Source organism: Megalops cyprinoides, chromosome 19, assembly GCF_013368585.1.
Source record: "Megalops cyprinoides isolate fMegCyp1 chromosome 19, fMegCyp1.pri, whole genome shotgun sequence".
In the NCBI taxonomy this organism is placed as follows: domain Eukaryota; kingdom Metazoa; phylum Chordata; class Actinopteri; order Elopiformes; family Megalopidae; genus Megalops; species Megalops cyprinoides.
The window spans coordinates 7,166,063-7,182,617 of NC_050601.1; the positions used below are offsets into that span (position 1 = coordinate 7,166,063).

A 16,555-nucleotide genomic window follows, 5' to 3' on the forward strand; every position below is an offset into this window, starting at 1 on the left:
AGGAAATTTAAGTATAGTTGGCTATTTAAAGTATTTTGTGCACTGCGTGGGTCTCAGAATGTATATAAACCAGCTACACTGCTATCTTTCACCTAGTTATATGTTAACCAAGATTGCAGAGTGACAGGATGGAACTGGAACTCACGACGACGTAAAACGATAGGCGCCCGAAGGAGTGGGTGGAGGAATTTCAACGAGCGGAGCGGAAGGGAGGAGCAGGGGATGCCGTGAAAGGTGAAGGGTGAGACAGGTAAAGCGATTTTGCCTCGGCCGCGCATCAGATGCATGTAGCCGCGGATAAAATGTTCACTGTCAGCACTGGGTGACATATTCAGAGAGTTGTTGGTCATTGGTGTTTCACCTGTAGTATCGGATATTTAGTGTTCACTGATACAGCGCGGGAGCACAGCTGGTTCCAAGACAGGACGTTATCAACTCAACTAAACCTCCCAACTCAAGTGGACGGAGATAGTGACTATGGGTGGTAAGATCAACTCTATCTAACAATCTTATCCTTTTCTGAGTTTTTTCATCCGTGTAGGTAAAATGTGTGTTAATACATTGACGACTAATCGGCTAATATGTGACTTTGAACCTATTATTCATTCTTCATTATTCATTTATATCTATGCAGAGAGATCGGAGTATCAATCACAGTTTCATTGCCGCGATGATTGGTACCATCACTTTTGATCATGTTTGTGTTTGTTTCATTAATATTCGCATGTAAACGTGATAAAGTTACACGGAGATACAGTTTTTGTCATTTGCAGAAACGCAGTTCCAAACAAATGAGTAAACAATGTTACTTTATATTACAGACAATGAATGAAAGAAAATACCCCCCCCCCCCCCCCAAAAAAAAACCCACTTTCACTGTAGTATAAAATGCCATTAGCCAAAAGTCTTCTTTGTCTTCCCTGGCCTCTATTTTCATTCACATGAGATGCGAAATCATCTCTATACAATACAATACAACACTTGCACACTCCAGTCATCCCTTGAAGGATTATTCTGTGATGTCCAGCGTTCACTGCATACAAAAATGAGCTTTGCTCTTAAGGCCAGTGGTAATAGATCTCTCACCTCCAGACAGAGGAGAACTCCTCAGTGCGGTTCAGACAGCGGGAATCGGTGGAAGTAATTCCTTTTGTATTCAACGGTGGGCAGCAAACCAGTCCTCGACAGCAGCAGAGCGGTGTAAGCTGATATTGACCCAGACTGCCACAACTTTTTGTACTCATCGGCTCTCATCCCCCAAAAGCTATAAATGTTATACAGATCCTCCAAAAATGCCACTACATAGTTTTAACAACACCATGCAATTCCCTGTAACATCACAGAAGTGTTGATGTATTGATAGTTGATTGAACCATTTTCTGGGAAAGGATTAATGAATTTGAGAGTGATACCATTCAGAAAGAGTATAATCCATTTAACAAAACATACTCAGTTGATTTTTGTGTCTATTGCAATTGTGTTTACCGTTCAAGTGTGCTTTACATTTGCATTTTGTGTGAAAGCAATCCAGCTATATTGTGTTTGGAGGTAATGCATAAATATTGTTGGATTTGCACTCACTCTTTTAGGAATGTAGGTGGTGTTTCAGGAAATGCATGTAAGCAGTTGAGCAAATAATTCAAGTGGCTCTTCTTGGGTATGTTGATCAGTGATGATCAATCAGACGATCCATTGTTTTCTGCTACAGAGGGAGAGGGGGTGGAGTAGAATCGGAATCAGAATCAGATTTATTGGCCAAGTATGTTAGCGCACACAAGGAATTTGGTGGATTAGAAGGAGTTAAGTAAGGTGTAGAATAAGTTGCTGGGGGGTGGGGGGATAAATCAGAGAGTGGAAAGGGGATTCCTTTCTTGGATCTGTCTCAGCCTGTCCCTGGTAACCTATTTTTTTTTTTTACCAAAGCATGCAGTTTGCCCCTCTTCCAGGATCTCTCTCTCTACGATACCAGGACTGAATCTTTTGTCAGTGATATCCCCTACAGTAAATCAAAAAATTCCATCGCACACTAAATTTCCATTTGTCAGCCTCAGGCACGGCACGGATTAGTCATTTGACAGGAAAGTGTAAAAGTGATTATTAAACCAACATGAGCCAATAGGAAGCTGTTTTCAAATACTGCTATAGAGATGAATGTGTTTACAGAACAGCGTCATTATGTGAAACCCTCCACCTGCTAACACCTGAAATAAACCCCTGGAAATATTCAGGAGCACCGTTGAATCAGTGCAACTCACTCATTCGAATTGTCCTGTAAACAGAAACAAAGTCTTAGGTGTATGTAAATGCCTTAGCACAAAACACAGCCATGTCAATGCATTACTGTGTGTGTAGTGTATGTGAATGCCTGTGCCGTGAGTGTGCTAATTTGCCAGGTGAAGTTAAAAGAGAGGGAAAGAGAGAGGCTGGTAAGCAGTGAGCTGTGTTCGGGCATGTTTGTTTTCACAGCTGTTTTCCCATACCTTACACACTGTATCTCAGCCTTTCAGCTCTTAAATGTGGTAATAGTTTAGCGTGTTTCTCTGTATTGTCAATCCCCATAATCCTCTTATTGCAGGTCCTGCGTAATACCCCGTTGTTCATTTAAGATCCTTGTTGGAGCTCGAAAATAATAAATAAATAATAAATAAATAAATAAATAAATAAAAGTGGAATCGAGTCAAAATCTGTGATTTGACCTGCTGAGAAATGTTGATCAAAAATGTACACTTGCCACAGGAGAGACTGTGTCCCCGGTGATTCTTAAATTCCAGAGTCTTCTTTCTTCTGGTGATTATTTAACTGCAGCTGCAGCTCAAAGTGCTTGTGGTGTGCTAGTGTTGAGGAGCCAGTCAATTTCACAACAGTTCAACAAGGAAATGCTTTCAGCGAAAATGATTTCATTGATTCCGGTCTTGGGGTTGTAAAAGGTGCCGATTTGTTGATACTGTCCTTGGTGGACTACAGCCATTAGTACCCTTCCTGCTCATTGATCAGTCTTGGCAACTGAGGTTCTTTTGCATGTGAATGAACCACAAGGTTATCCTTGTTGAACTTGTGTCTTTCTCCCTTCATTTTGTTCCCATGGAAGGGTTACTTTAAAAACACAAAAGGTTGTAAATATCCTAGATCAATATCTCGGAATTGTAAACACAAAAATTGCTTTATGGTTCTGTTGTCAGCTCTCCATTGGCTGTAGATATGCCTGAAGTGTCATGATCAGGAGATCTTTGGTTCAGGAGCTTATAAATTGCCCCAGATCCAGTCTGTATATAGTCCAGAATATATGCAGGGGGTAGACAAATAATCGAGACATCAAACAAGAAAGGACTCATACTCTGAAGTAAGTAAACTGCGAAAGGAGTCCTAAAAAGGAGTCTACTCATGTTTTTCATATTAATGTCAACACTAATTTCCAATGTGTTTCTGCTATAAAAGACATTTCAACACTTTAATATGTGAGTTTCTAAACTAACAGGAGAGATCTAACAGGTCAAATGTCAACGTGGTCAACTAGCTGGTGCCCAAATTGTAGGCGCATCAGTCACAGAAAAGGCAAATGGAAAAATTATTTAATGTGTGGAATATGTTTGTCCATCTGTGGCTACCGCCTGTATGTATCTATATCTATATCTATATGGAGATATATAAATATAGAGAGCTATATATCACATAGGAAGTGATGTACTTAGAATCACTGCCATGTATTTTCAGAGTCTGGTCTGTACAGTCAGCGTCTCTCTCACACCACAGTTCTAATGCACTTTTCTGCTTTTGTCAACTGTGGCGCATACTCCTGTTACAGTGGTAATGTGCAGAACAGTCTAATCTCTAACTCTCTCCCTCCCTCTCCCTCCTTCTCTCTCTCCCTCTCTCTCTCTCTCTCTCTCTCTCTCTTTCTCACTTTCTCACTTTCCCCCCACAGAATGGGTGTCTGCAGACGAGCCGGGAGAGGGTGGGGGTCAGCCGGCACCCCCCTGGGACCCAGAGCAGGATGAGGAGCTCTGGGACAGGGTGGAGGGGGTGAGGCACAAACTCACACGCGTCCTGAACCCGGCCAAGCTGACCCCGTACCTGCGGCAGTGCAAGGTCATCGACGAGCAGGACGAGGATGAGGTCCTCAACTCCACGCAGTACCCGCTGCGCATCAGCAAGGCTGGTGAGAGAGCCAGAGGAGAGAGGGTTTTGCGGGATTACTGGGTGTTTCGTTGCTTTGTGCATGTCCCGGTGCCCCGTTAGTGACCAACAGAGCACTAGTATATTCAGAGGCTCATTTCCACTTTTTGTGGAAATTTGGGCATTGTGTCTGTTTGCTTTTGTATGTGGCTAGTGGAGCAGCAGTGTAGCACAGCGGTAAGATGCACGGCTCATAACTGAAAGGTTGCTAGTTCAGTTACCCACTGTGCACTGCTGCTGTGCCCTTGGGCAAGGTACTGAACCCACAAATGCCTCAGTAAATACCCAGCTGTATAAATGGATGACATGTAAAAAACTGTAACCTATGCAAGTCGATTTGGATAAGAGTATGTGTTTAATGACAATAATGTACTGTAATGCCAGGCTGCTACGGCCGTTTCTACCAGCTGTAGGTGAGATGTGGTTTGAAAGCAGGTACCTCAGGTTCATTTGCAATATAGTACTCCACATGGTGTGGTTACAGTGTGTGGTGGAAGTACAATGCAGTCTATTTTTTAAATTTTTTGTATGTCAGTGTTATTTGCATGATTATGTTTACACAGATGATGCCTTTACATAGATTCTTCTGCCTGTCATCATCATGTGATTAGTATGTGATTAGTATTCCCTCTCTCTGTCTCACAGGCCGTTTGATTGACATCCTGCGTGGGCGGGGCCAGCGGGGCCTGCAAGCCTTCATGGAATCTCTGGAGTTCTATCACCCTGAGCAGTACACCCAGCTGACGGGACAGAAACCCACCCAGCGCTGCTCCATAATCCTGGGTATGTGTGTGTATGTGTGTATGTGTGTATGCGTGCGTGCGTGTGTGTGTGTGTGTGTAGGTGTGTGTGCATGTACATGCCCTGGTGCTTTGTGTGTGTTATTGCATGCATGTATGTGTCCATGTATGTGGTATGTGTTTGTTCTTGTGTGCATGTATATATGTGTGTGTGTATGTGGTGATTAGCATGTCTGTGTTTGTGTGTGTGTGTGTGTGTGTGTATGTGACAATGAGCATATATGTGTTTGTGTGTGTGTGTGAGTGTATGCATGTGTGCCTCAGTCTCACCTATGGTTTACATGACTGTCAGCCGACATGGGACCCAGGCACGGCTGCCCCCTCCACGACGGGGTCCGCCCGTGTGACTGCGTGCACGGGGTACGAGTATCAGTCCGTCCTGTGACACTCCGCCCCCCGCTTTACGGCCGTGTCTTCCCCGCAGATGAGGAGGGCCCGGAGGGGCTGACCCAGTTCCTCCTGCTGGAGGTGCGGAAGCTTCGGGAGCAGCTGCGGGGGAGCCGGCTGTGTGAGCGCCGCCTGTCCCAGCGCTGCCGCGTCGCCGAGGAGGAGCGTGGCCGGGCTGAGCGGCGGGCGCAGGACCTGCGGCGCGAACGGCTGCAGCTGGAGAGGTGGGGCTCTCCTGGAACCTGCTGCTGGCGCTGCGTTACTGCTGCGGGTGTGCCCTACGGTTACATGTCACACTGTTATTGCTCAAGAGCGTGAGAGCAGCGTCGCAACTGCCAATCAAAGCTGCAATTGTTTGGTTTCAAGCGCAGCTCCCTAACCGCTGCTCCACGCTGCCACCTTGTGGTTGGTGTTTTATGTGTACCGTCACAGAGTGAGCGCTGATAGTAATGGTCATAATATTACATTACGTTATTGGGTAAGAGCGTCTGCTAGATGCATGTAATGTAATGGCATTATTGGCAGTTAGTAGATGCTCTTATCTTGTTTTTTACATGTTACCCATTTATACAGCTGGGTATTTACTGAAGGAATTCTGGGTTATAAGTACTTTGCCCAAGAGTACAACAGCAATTCCCCGGCAACATTTCGGTTACAACTACAAGCCTTGCTCCTTCATGCTATGCTACACTGCCTCCATGTGTGATCAGAGTGTAACTGCCCGCAGGCTGCGTCAGGACTGGGAGGCGGGGAGCCGGGAGCTGGGCCGGCTGAAGGACAGGCATCTGGAGCAGGCGGTGAAGTACTCCCGTGCCCTGGAGGAGCAGGGAAGAGCCTCAGCCCGCGAGAGAGACCTGCTAGGGCAGGTAGGGTTTCAATGGTGTTATCCTCACACTCACTGGTCTGGGAGTGTTGTTAGCCTGGTCTGACACTGTTGCTTGTTTAACTTGAATGGGAACACTTATGTTCTATTGTGCTGGAAGTTGCTCTGGATAAGAGTGTGTGATAAATGCATGTAATTTAATGTAATGCAATGTAATGTAATGTAATGTACACAGAGGTACACAGAGAGAGGAGTGGGTAGGGGCCACTGCAGCAGACAGGCTGGGGAGAGAGAGACAGAGGACTGGGTGGGGGCGACTGTGACAGGCAGGGGGGTCAGAGGGGGGCTGGGATGGGGGTGCTTGGTTTCCACTGTACTCCTTCACCCGTATATATGTGCCATTTGAACAGTGCAGCTCAGTACGGTGATTTGTAAAGGCTGATGTCTTATGCACTGCACTCTGCTGTGATGCTGACCCAGAACATCTTTAGAGGTGAACTTTTCACAGTGACACCTACGCCTGCCTGTGTTGTGTTTATTTGTAAATGAGGAAGCAAGATGGCTAGCCAGATGTGTGTTTGTTCATGTGTGCTGCTGTTTTTAATGTTTGCTGAGATCACAATGAAAGGAATATGGTTGATGATACCGCTTATATGCATATCATGTGGATGCAAGGATGACACAATACTAACTTTCTGTGATTTTTCACGGATCTAACTATAGATGATATATGAACAGATCCATGCCGCAAGCCAGAAAGAAGCACTGGAAGACCGCTTTCTAGCTATGGTATTTGGATTGGCCAGTATACTGCTGATCTGGGTCTGTTTCCGGTAGAAACCTCTCTGGTGGGCCTCTCTATCCGACAGCTTAAGGCGGGTCAGAGAAAATGCTCTGCAGATAAAGATTTGTTCACTTTGATAGTGCATTTGCTTCACTTTGGGATGGTAGTAGGAAGGAGCACAGACCACAGTGCCATGTAGTACTAGTGAACACATTACTTGAATGTGGTAGAGCAATACCCGTGACTGAGGGAGAGGTACTGACCCACTGCGGCCACCCTGTACACAGGTGGAGCAGCTGAAGAACAGGCTGATGGAGGCTGAGAAGAAGCTGGAAGGAAGCACCACCTCAGTGGCACCAGAGAAGAGGAGCAGTCAGATGATATTCTGCCCGGAGAGTACCACCTCCGTCCAGCAGGAGGCGCCACAGCACACTGACACGCAATGCAAGGCGCGCAACGACACACAGGTAAACTCTCATTCTGATCGCTGGTCTCGTCCCTCTCTCTCTCTCTCTCTCTCTACCCTGATCTCTCTCGTACTGATCGCTGGTCTCGTCCCCCCCCCACCCTGATCTCCTTGGCCCTATCGTCCCTCATCTGTCCCCTAAGTGTGAATATGTGCTTCTCAGTGAGTCTCTCAGGTGAGTAGAGGCCTGTGCTGGTCTGTGCGTGATTCTCTCAGGTAAGCGTGAAGGCATGCTGCAGGCTGGTGACACGGTGTCGTCTCTGTAGCACCAGGCTCTCCTGGACATCCTGCGGCAGGACCGCAAGGAGGCAGCTGAGCAGAGGCACGAGCTGTGCAGTACCATCACCAGACTGCAGGAGGAGCTGGAGAGCACCGAAGCACAAAGGGACAAGGTAGAAAGGGCCCAAACACTGACTGTTTAGGCTGTTTTTTTTTTGTTTTTTTTTTTATGTGACAGTCAGATTTAAGATTAGGGTTGTGTCATGTAGGTGGATGATATTCAGAGTGAGAAAGTGAGAGAGGGGGATGGAGAAGAAGGTTATTTTTTAATAATTTAAATAACAGTGACTATGTTGTCTTAATGTGCCTGCATATTGCTCTATTCATGTACTGTGCAAAAGCATTACATTTTTAGATGTTATGCATTCATATAGATGGATATTTACTGAAATAATTCAGGTTAAGCACTTTCCACAATGGTATGACAGCAATACGCCACTTGGGAATTAAACATTGTTTCATCTTATAAGTTCGGCTCAGTTAGCACTGTACGATACTTACATGCGCTTCCCTTATGTATTTTGCTGTTCATTGTGTGATTGTGCAGCTGGAGTCCCAATGTGAGACGCTGCAGCTGAAGGTTCGAACCCTGCAGCTGGACTGGGAGACGGAGCAGAAGAGGAGCGTCTCCTATTTCAACCAGATCATGGAGCTGGAGCGAGAGAGGGACCAGGTCAGTGGGCTGGGAGACACCCCTTAGCTATGCAGAGCTGATCACTCTCATCTTTATTCTTCATTTGTTGATCGTGTTTTTGGTTTTTGTTGTGTTGTGCACTGTTTTTTTAAGCATTAATGCTACATTTTTTCAACTGTTTTTTGGTACGCCGATGATACCATATATTGCGACAGTTAATATAGTCACTTTGGTTATGCGCTATGTAGTCATAACTTGAGTTATGTATGGTTTTGTGGTACATTGGAATATTTGTGTGAATATTCCAAGTCCCCCATCTGAAATTACTGTGCATTACTTCTAACTTCACATGATTATCATATTTAAATTAAAATCCCTTTTCCGTCTCATTGTCTTCAACTCCCCCATTGTCTACATATCTCTCTCTCTCTCTCGCGCTCTCTCTCTCTCTCTCTCTCTCTCTCACTCTATCTCCCCCCCTCAGGCTCTGCGCAGTCGGGACAGTCTGCAGCTGGAGTACACTGACTGCCTGCTAGACAAGAACAATCTGAGGAAGCGGATCGCAGAACTGCAGGCCAGCCTGGAGCAGCTGCAGAGGGAGAGGGAGAGGGAGCAGGAGATGAGCAGGGACCAGAGCGCCCCCTGTCTGCACTGTGTGAGTGTGCGTAGTGAGTCGTGGACACACAGAGGTGTGCGCACAAACACACCCACTCTGCCTGTCTGCGCTGTGCGAGTGTGCAGGTGTACGCAGTGAATCATACGCACCACACAGGCGCACCATACGCCCCTTGTCTGTGCTGTGTGAGTGCGCAGGTGTGCATAGTGATTCATGCACACACAGACGTGCGCACAAATACACCCACTTTTCCTGTCTGCTCTGTGTGAGTGTGCATGTGCATTCATAAGCATACACACGCATTACGTTATTGTCATTTAGCAGATGTTCTCATCCAGAGCACACACACATGTGTACATAAACACACACTGACTCACAAAACACATACACACACACACAAAACAACTGTTGCACATTTTACTTATGAATTTACGTTGCTCATAACTTTGTTACATGTATTTAGTCTGCAGTACACATATATTTTTTAATGTACTGTCACACACAGAAACAACTGTTGCATAATGTACTTGTGAATTTATGTTGTGCTTTGTTTTATGTATTTAGCTTCCATTGCACGTGTATTTTCCAATGTACTGAATGTCACCAAGAGTAAGCGAATCTGTCCAGTTTATAAATATTAATAGCAAACACCAGCAGAGCGAACAGCATGTGTGTAAATTCTGATTTTTCCTGTTCGCTCTCTGTCAGTCTCACCTGTCTCTGTTCAGTGAGGACCAGTGCTACGGCCCCTGCTGTTCCCTGGGGCTGTCCCTGTCAGACATGGCGGTGTGCGGAAGCCCTCGCTCTGACGGCTCACACCAACTCCTGCGCAAGGTCAGAGCCCCTTTTCACCGGCGGTCACATGGCCACCGCCACCCTGCACTGTATTGCCGTTAGAGATGTGGTTTCACCCGCTGACGTTATTGTGTAACGCTGTGTGTTGCCGCCTCTGCCCCTCAGTGGCTTGTTTATGCTTCATGTCAGGCGTATTTCTTTTCCACAGACTCCCTCTAGAGGCCAAACCAGTGACAAATCAGAGAGTAAGTGAACTTTTGAGTCCATGTGTTATGTTATGACAATTAGGACATAGAGACTGTTGATAAAATATCTGACTTAAACATGAGTGGTAATTTCAGCTCCTGGGATTACCATTTATTGAACCACCAAACTTAAATGTGCCAGGTGTCCAGGGGTTAGCGGAACAACACAAATATTATTTTGTGCCAATTTTTGGTTTGGTTCAAAAAGGTCTTTTTGCACTCTGAATGCTTGCGATTCATGTGGTAATAAGAATTAACATGAATATGCTCCTATTACAATATGAACATATGAATATGAACATGCAGTGCCAACCCAAGTTATTTAATATCTGTTCACGTATTTATCGCTTGTGAGCTTGTAAAACAAATAAAATCACTCAATCACAACATTTAATTTACTCAGAATTTTATTGATTCCTATATCTTGCTGTTTGATGTAATTGTATAATTTAGATGCAAAAAGTTGCTTTTCTGTGACATTTGACATTTATCTTACATTAAAGCTTACATAAATGAGGACCTGTCAGGAGCTGCACTAACTCTAATAATAACTCTTTTGTGAATGATACACAATCAAGACAGACAGAGATGGGCAAAGTGAGGAAGAGCAGGACTGGGAGAAGAGGGGTTAAAGGGAAAGTAAAGACAGATTAAAATGCCAGATTGGGGAAAAGGGGGCAATTAGCAGGGGTAAAACTGGAGGGGAAATGGGTGCGTATCATAACTGGCTTTGCTCTCCTGCCCTCAAGGTTCATGCTCAAATTCCGAGGAAAATCTCCTGACTCCGGTGAGTGACCTTACCTCACTCAGTGGCACCCACGCCAGTTCAGTGTGTAGACTGACGTCAGTCAAGACATCAGAGCAAACGTGAGCTTTTCTGTTTGTGTGTTTCTTCTGTAAGATGGAGGACAGTGAAAAGGACATCAACAGACTCTCCATCTTTCCTTTCCCTCCCTGTATGAATTCCATTAACCGTCGATGCAATACTGAGTGAGTATCAATGTATGCGTGCCCCTATAGACACTGAATGAGTATCAGTGTGCGTGTCCCTATAAACACTGAGTGCGTGTCAGTGTGCACATTCCATTGAACACTGGGAGAGTGTCAGTGGTTACACTGAGTGAGCAGCAGTGCACACATTTCTCTTAACATGCACATTCCTTTCAGTGCGTTAGACCTTTTGTGTTGTTCTATGACTTCTGCCACTGTCAGCAAACTCTCCTCTGCTTTACTGCGGGTTTGTCACATCACTGCATCTCTTTCTGAAATCACCATGTTTTTTACCGATAATACACTACATGACATTACATCATTGTCATTTAGCAGACTTACGTAGGTTATAATTTTTACACGTTATCCGTTTATACAGCTTGATATTTACGGAGGCAGTTCTGGGTTAAGTACCTTGCCCAAGGGTACAGCAGCAGTGCTTCCGCGGGAAATCAAACCAGAAGCCTTTTGGTTACAAGCCCTGCTCCTCACCACTAGGCTACCACCTGCCTACCAGACTGCTACCTCGCATTGATAATATTATGCTGCCTTTGACATCATCAGTCATGAAAAGAGATAGGAGTCAGTTATGGCATGAGGGAACAAGCTAACAGCAGGCATTGTTAATTTAAAAGACGGTGACCAATAACACGAAATAATCGAAATAAAATTTAGAGCGTTGCGCTCTCGTTCTGTTGGGGATGTGCATCAGAGAGAGCGAGGATGCTGGGAGCTGGAAACAGGAATGATTCTGTACTACTGCTTTTTCCTATCAGGGCGACAGGGCACCTGCAAATGCCAAAGCCTGTTCACATTCTATGAAAATATTCGCAAAATGAGGTGCCAGAGCAGAAACATTTCTCATACTCAGAAACAACCAAAGGAAAAGGGGGGGGGGGAGGGTAGACTTCTTCTCCTCATGTGATCCACACCACACAAAATCATTTCTGTAAAAGTGTTACCGCTTTGAGAAAACGCCACTGCGCCGTGTGGTTTGAGATCTTTGGGGACAGCTGTGTTATTCATTTACATCCTCCACGCAAACCTTTCCTTTCATTTGCACGGGCATGACTGAGATATGGCTCTGCGCCAGAAACATAGCAATGGCTTCTTTGGCTCAGTGCAAGTTACACGTGAAGGATTACTAAAGATGAGTGATGAAAGATGGAATTACCTTCGTTGATGTTCACGTAAGGTGATCTCCTTTCAGGTTTGACCTGGACTCCTGGGGCAGCGATGAAAATCTGTCAGGTCTGCCACCCCTATTTATCCCTTCGGTTTTCCAGTTTCCCAGTTCACCTGGGTCTGTAAATGTCCTTTTTGGATTAATAAATTACTGTTTTATCTCATCATATGTTATCTGTGTGCCCTTCGTTCAGTCAGTCAGTCTAGTCAGTTGTTTTTATTAAACTAACAGTTGTCAATGTGTGGAATGTTCCCAGATGTTTTTGCACAGACGCTTGCTTAGCTGTATGTCATGTGCTGTGTCTCATATTTCTTTGTGTTCTTGTGTGTTATGTAATGTCCCACAGGAGGGCAGAGCGAACCCTCCTTGTGGGATTCCTGGAGCTCGCTGAATTCCAACTTGTTCCCCCCTGACCTCGTCAACCTGCCCCCCACTCCCCCACAGAGACCTGCCCTCAGCGCATTTGGGTAGCACCTGGTTTCTTACTTGTGACTGTCTGTCAGTGCAGCCTATCTTGTCAATCAAGAGTTCTGCCTCATCTTCGTCTTGCAGTGTGTTAGACTGGACTTTTCCTTGCCTTCACAAACAATCTCTACATAGTGTCAATGTAGTATTGCCTGCAATCAGTGAGAACCCTACCACCACCAACAGCCATCTCTCTTTCTCTTTCCCTGTCTTTCACTGTCAGAGGGGAGCCCCTCACCCGCTCTCCCACCCCTCCCAAAAAAGGCAGCCTGGCCGATGACATCACTATCATCGGGGGCAACCATACAGGGATATTTGTCCACACTGTGAGGGCGGGGTCACCAGCTGAGCAGTGCGGTCTGAAGAAGGGCAGTGAGTTACTGGAGGTGAGGCAAAGAAAGAAAGAAAGAATGGGAGAGGTGCTGAACATGCTGACAGTTCAGAAATAATAACTGAAATTTATTCACTGGACACCACAAGAAGTAAATGCTGAAATGTAATCACACGTTCTTTTCTCCCCGTGGTTCCTCTCACCTGTCGCAGCTGGAGCGGGTGCTGTTTGGTGGGGGGAGCGTGCAGTTTGGACAGTGCACCAGCGAGGTGGCCCATTTCTCCCTGCAGTGGTGGACCGAACCCTCCTCCCTAAAACACCAGCTCAACACAGAGGGTGAGACAGCACCTTGTCCCTTTACTCTTTCAGTCTCACATCCAAGATTATCCATGCACACTGGAGCCATGTGAGCTTCAGACAGCTCAAGTATTCATTTTGAATAGTCTCTGAACAGCCCGTCCCTCTCTTCACTTGCATTATATTATATTACATTGCATTAATGTTATTTAGCTGACACTCTTATGCAGAGCGACTTACATGCAGTAGGTTACAGTCTTATCGATTTGTACAGCTGTATAAACACTGAGGCAATTGTGGGTTAAGTACGTTGCAAAAGGATACCACAGCAGTGCCCCAGTGGGGAATCGAACCAGCAACCTTTTGGTTGCGAGGCCTGCTCCTCACCACTACACCACACTGCTGCCCACACTTTCCTACTCCCTCTGGCAGTCGCTAGCAGACGATGAGGAAAATGAGGGGATAAGGGTTGCAGTGTAGCTTGTGAAAAGCTAGAGAAGTACCTGTGCTGGAAGGTAAAAGTGTGAAATGACATCGGCCTCATGTTTCTCCTCTGTTCCCCCGTAGCCTACTCCAAACTGTGCACACAGCTCTCCTCCCCTTCCTTCCTGGGCTGCGACTCCTTTTACGTCAGGGTCAACATGGATCTGGACCCCAACGGCGACCCTCCTTCTCTGGGGGTGCACTGCGATGACATCCTTCACGTCATGGACACAGTTCACAATGGGAAGTACCAGTGGCGCTGCGCCAGGGTCGAACCCCAAACCGCAAAGCACCTGCAGGCAGGTGTCATGCCCAACTACAACAGGTACCATTACCTTACATTACATTACATTACATGCATCTAGCAGACTCTCTTATCCAGAGGGACTTCCAGCACGGTGGAACAGAAGTGTACAAGTTAAACTACCAGAATAATACCAGCCAATGTGCAAGTAGCAGGCTGTGTTTGACTAATCTTGTTTTTATCACTTGAGAATTTATTGCCTCAAGTTGCCCACAATGGAGCTCTCCAGGAGCTGAAGGGACTTCTCGTCCTGATTAGTACTGAAGCACAAGATAAGGGAAGTGCATCTCTGAGCATCGCTCTCATCCCTCTGTTTCCCCTCCAGGGCACAGCAGCTGTTGCTGGTGAGGCTGCGCACCATGGCTCTGGGACTCACAGACTATAAGAAGAAGGTATGTGTTTATGCAGCAGTGTGGCGCAGTGCCCTTGGGCAAGATATTAACCCGAATTGTTGGAGTAAATATCCAGCTGTGAAAATGCATGACCTGTAAAAATTGTAAGACGTGTAAGTCACTCTGGATAAGAGCACCTCGAGCGAAATGTGATGTAAATGTGGGTCTCTCCAATGTGTGCAACCTGTCTATTAAACCAGTCATGCCGGGGTGTCACTCTCCACTCTTGATCCGGCTCCGCAGTTCTCCAAGAAGTGCTCTGAGCGCGTGCGGCTGGTGAAGGCTGTGTCCCCGTGCTGTCGAAGGATTGGCTCCTCCCCGCAGGTCCTCTACACACTCAGTCACCGTAAGGACCAACTCACAGCACCATTCCCCGGTTAGCCACCTCAGGACAGAGTGCTTCAGTTTGCCAATATACCACTGACTCAGTAACCTTCTGGTGGCTGGTTGCTGCTCAGAATTCCTGTATTTCTTAATGTGCACCCAAAAGCTGTGTGTCCCCAAAAATTTCCCTCAGTGCAGGCTTGAAGAAAGCACACCTGTATGTTTATGTATGCGTGCCTGTGTATATGTGTGTGTTTGTTTGTGATATGTGGTTGTATACTTGGCTGGGCAGGGCATGAATAATGTTATGCTCACACTCACTGGTCTGGGAATGTTGTTACGATTGATCTCAAACTGTTGCTCATTCCACCTGAATGGATACACTTATGTTCTGTTGTGCTGGAAGTCGCTCTGGATAAGAGCATCTGCTAAATGAATGTAATGTGTATATATGCGGATATTTCCACAGGACATGAGGAGAATCTGATTCCTTACAGCATGGTGCAGCCTGTATCGATCCCGTCCAAACGGCCTGTTATTTTCTCCCCGTCTTTGCTCTCACGTGGTCTGATTGAGAGGCTGCTGCAGCCCGCAGAGTCTGGGCTGGACTTCAACACGTGCCAACCAGGTACCCTTATTCACCTGTTATATGCAATCTATATTCCCTTACTGCTGCCGTGTCCACAGGCCAGCCCGTTTATACAAACTTCACAGTACACCTCTTCAAATGCCTCTGACCCTCCCTCTTCGCTTGAATGTCCCAGAGCCCATCAGCGCTGCAGACAGAAAGGATAAGAAGGTTTTTCTGTTGGATCCATCCATGCAAGAACAGACACTGGGGGTCAGGCTGGAGTCTATTCAGGATGTCATAGGCCAGGTGCAGCCCTTGCTCAGAAGCATCTCCTATTCCCCTGTAATTTATTTGATTTTTACTGTATCTGTCATTGATGGACTACTGCGCAGACTGACTGAGTGTTTCTCAGGATAAGCACTGCCTGTTGGAGCTGGGCGTGGCCAGTGTGGAGGGGCTCCTCAGACAGGGTGTCTACCCCATCGTCATTCATATCAAGCCCAAGGACAAAAAAGGCAGGAAGTTCAAGTGAGTTCCTCATCTGTTTTTTTTGCCTCTGGCGTCACATGACAGTCTGTCCTTCACTCTCATTCATCACTCCCCCCCCCCCCCCCCCCTCTTTTATCACTCCATCAGGAAGCTGCTGTCTGGACGCAGGGAGGACGGTGTGATGGAGCAGGTTTGTCAGGCTGAGGACCTGTACCTGGAGAGCCTACCGCTGCTGTACTACACTCTCGAACCCAGCACCTGGAGCTGCACTGAAGAGCTGCTGGTTGCCATACGCAATGCTATCCACAGCCAGCAGAGGGCAGTGGTTTGGGTGGAACCAGACAGGCTGCAATAGATAGCAGGGATGCGTTCAGTCTCTCCAATGTTTCTCAACGTTGTGAACTTTTTGCTCATAAACAAGCAGCTTATGATCAAAAAGCTTAAAACTGTTCACCATGTTTTAGAACAGCCTTCAAAGGTATCTCTCTTTAGTTCCATGGGTGTGACATTATGGCAAAGGCATGAGACTATAGCATACAAATTAAGCAGCAGACACTCTTACCCAGAGTGACTTACATAGGTTACAATTCTTTGCACTGTTATCCATTTATACAGCTGAATATTTACTGAGGTAATTGTGGGTTAAGTACCTTGCCCAACGGTACAGCAGCAGCGCCCCAGTGAGGAATCAAACCGGCAACCTTTTGGTTACAAGTTCTGC

The 16,555-nt window shown here is 46.2% G+C and overlaps 1 protein-coding gene across 1 annotated transcript; it reads left to right on the forward strand.

The window, feature by feature from the left end:
• The first annotated feature begins 235 nt into the window (after nucleotides 1–235).
• Nucleotides 236–16,400, forward strand: zmp:0000000896 (caspase recruitment domain-containing protein 10). Its single transcript, XM_036552340.1, has 24 exons — nucleotides 236–484; nucleotides 3,923–4,156; nucleotides 4,819–4,956; nucleotides 5,398–5,584; nucleotides 6,088–6,226; nucleotides 7,255–7,434; nucleotides 7,700–7,825; nucleotides 8,260–8,385; nucleotides 8,831–9,001; nucleotides 9,671–9,796; nucleotides 9,966–10,002; nucleotides 10,752–10,789; nucleotides 10,904–10,992; nucleotides 12,203–12,243; nucleotides 12,525–12,645; nucleotides 12,867–13,029; nucleotides 13,187–13,310; nucleotides 13,839–14,079; nucleotides 14,384–14,450; nucleotides 14,694–14,796; nucleotides 15,244–15,402; nucleotides 15,539–15,651; nucleotides 15,758–15,873; nucleotides 15,982–16,400. Exons 1-24 carry the CDS (start codon nucleotides 478–480, stop codon nucleotides 16,187–16,189), a joined length of 3,054 nt encoding a protein of 1,017 aa, XP_036408233.1. The 5' UTR covers nucleotides 236–477; the 3' UTR covers nucleotides 16,190–16,400.
• The last annotated feature ends 155 nt before the right edge of the window (nucleotides 16,401–16,555 follow it).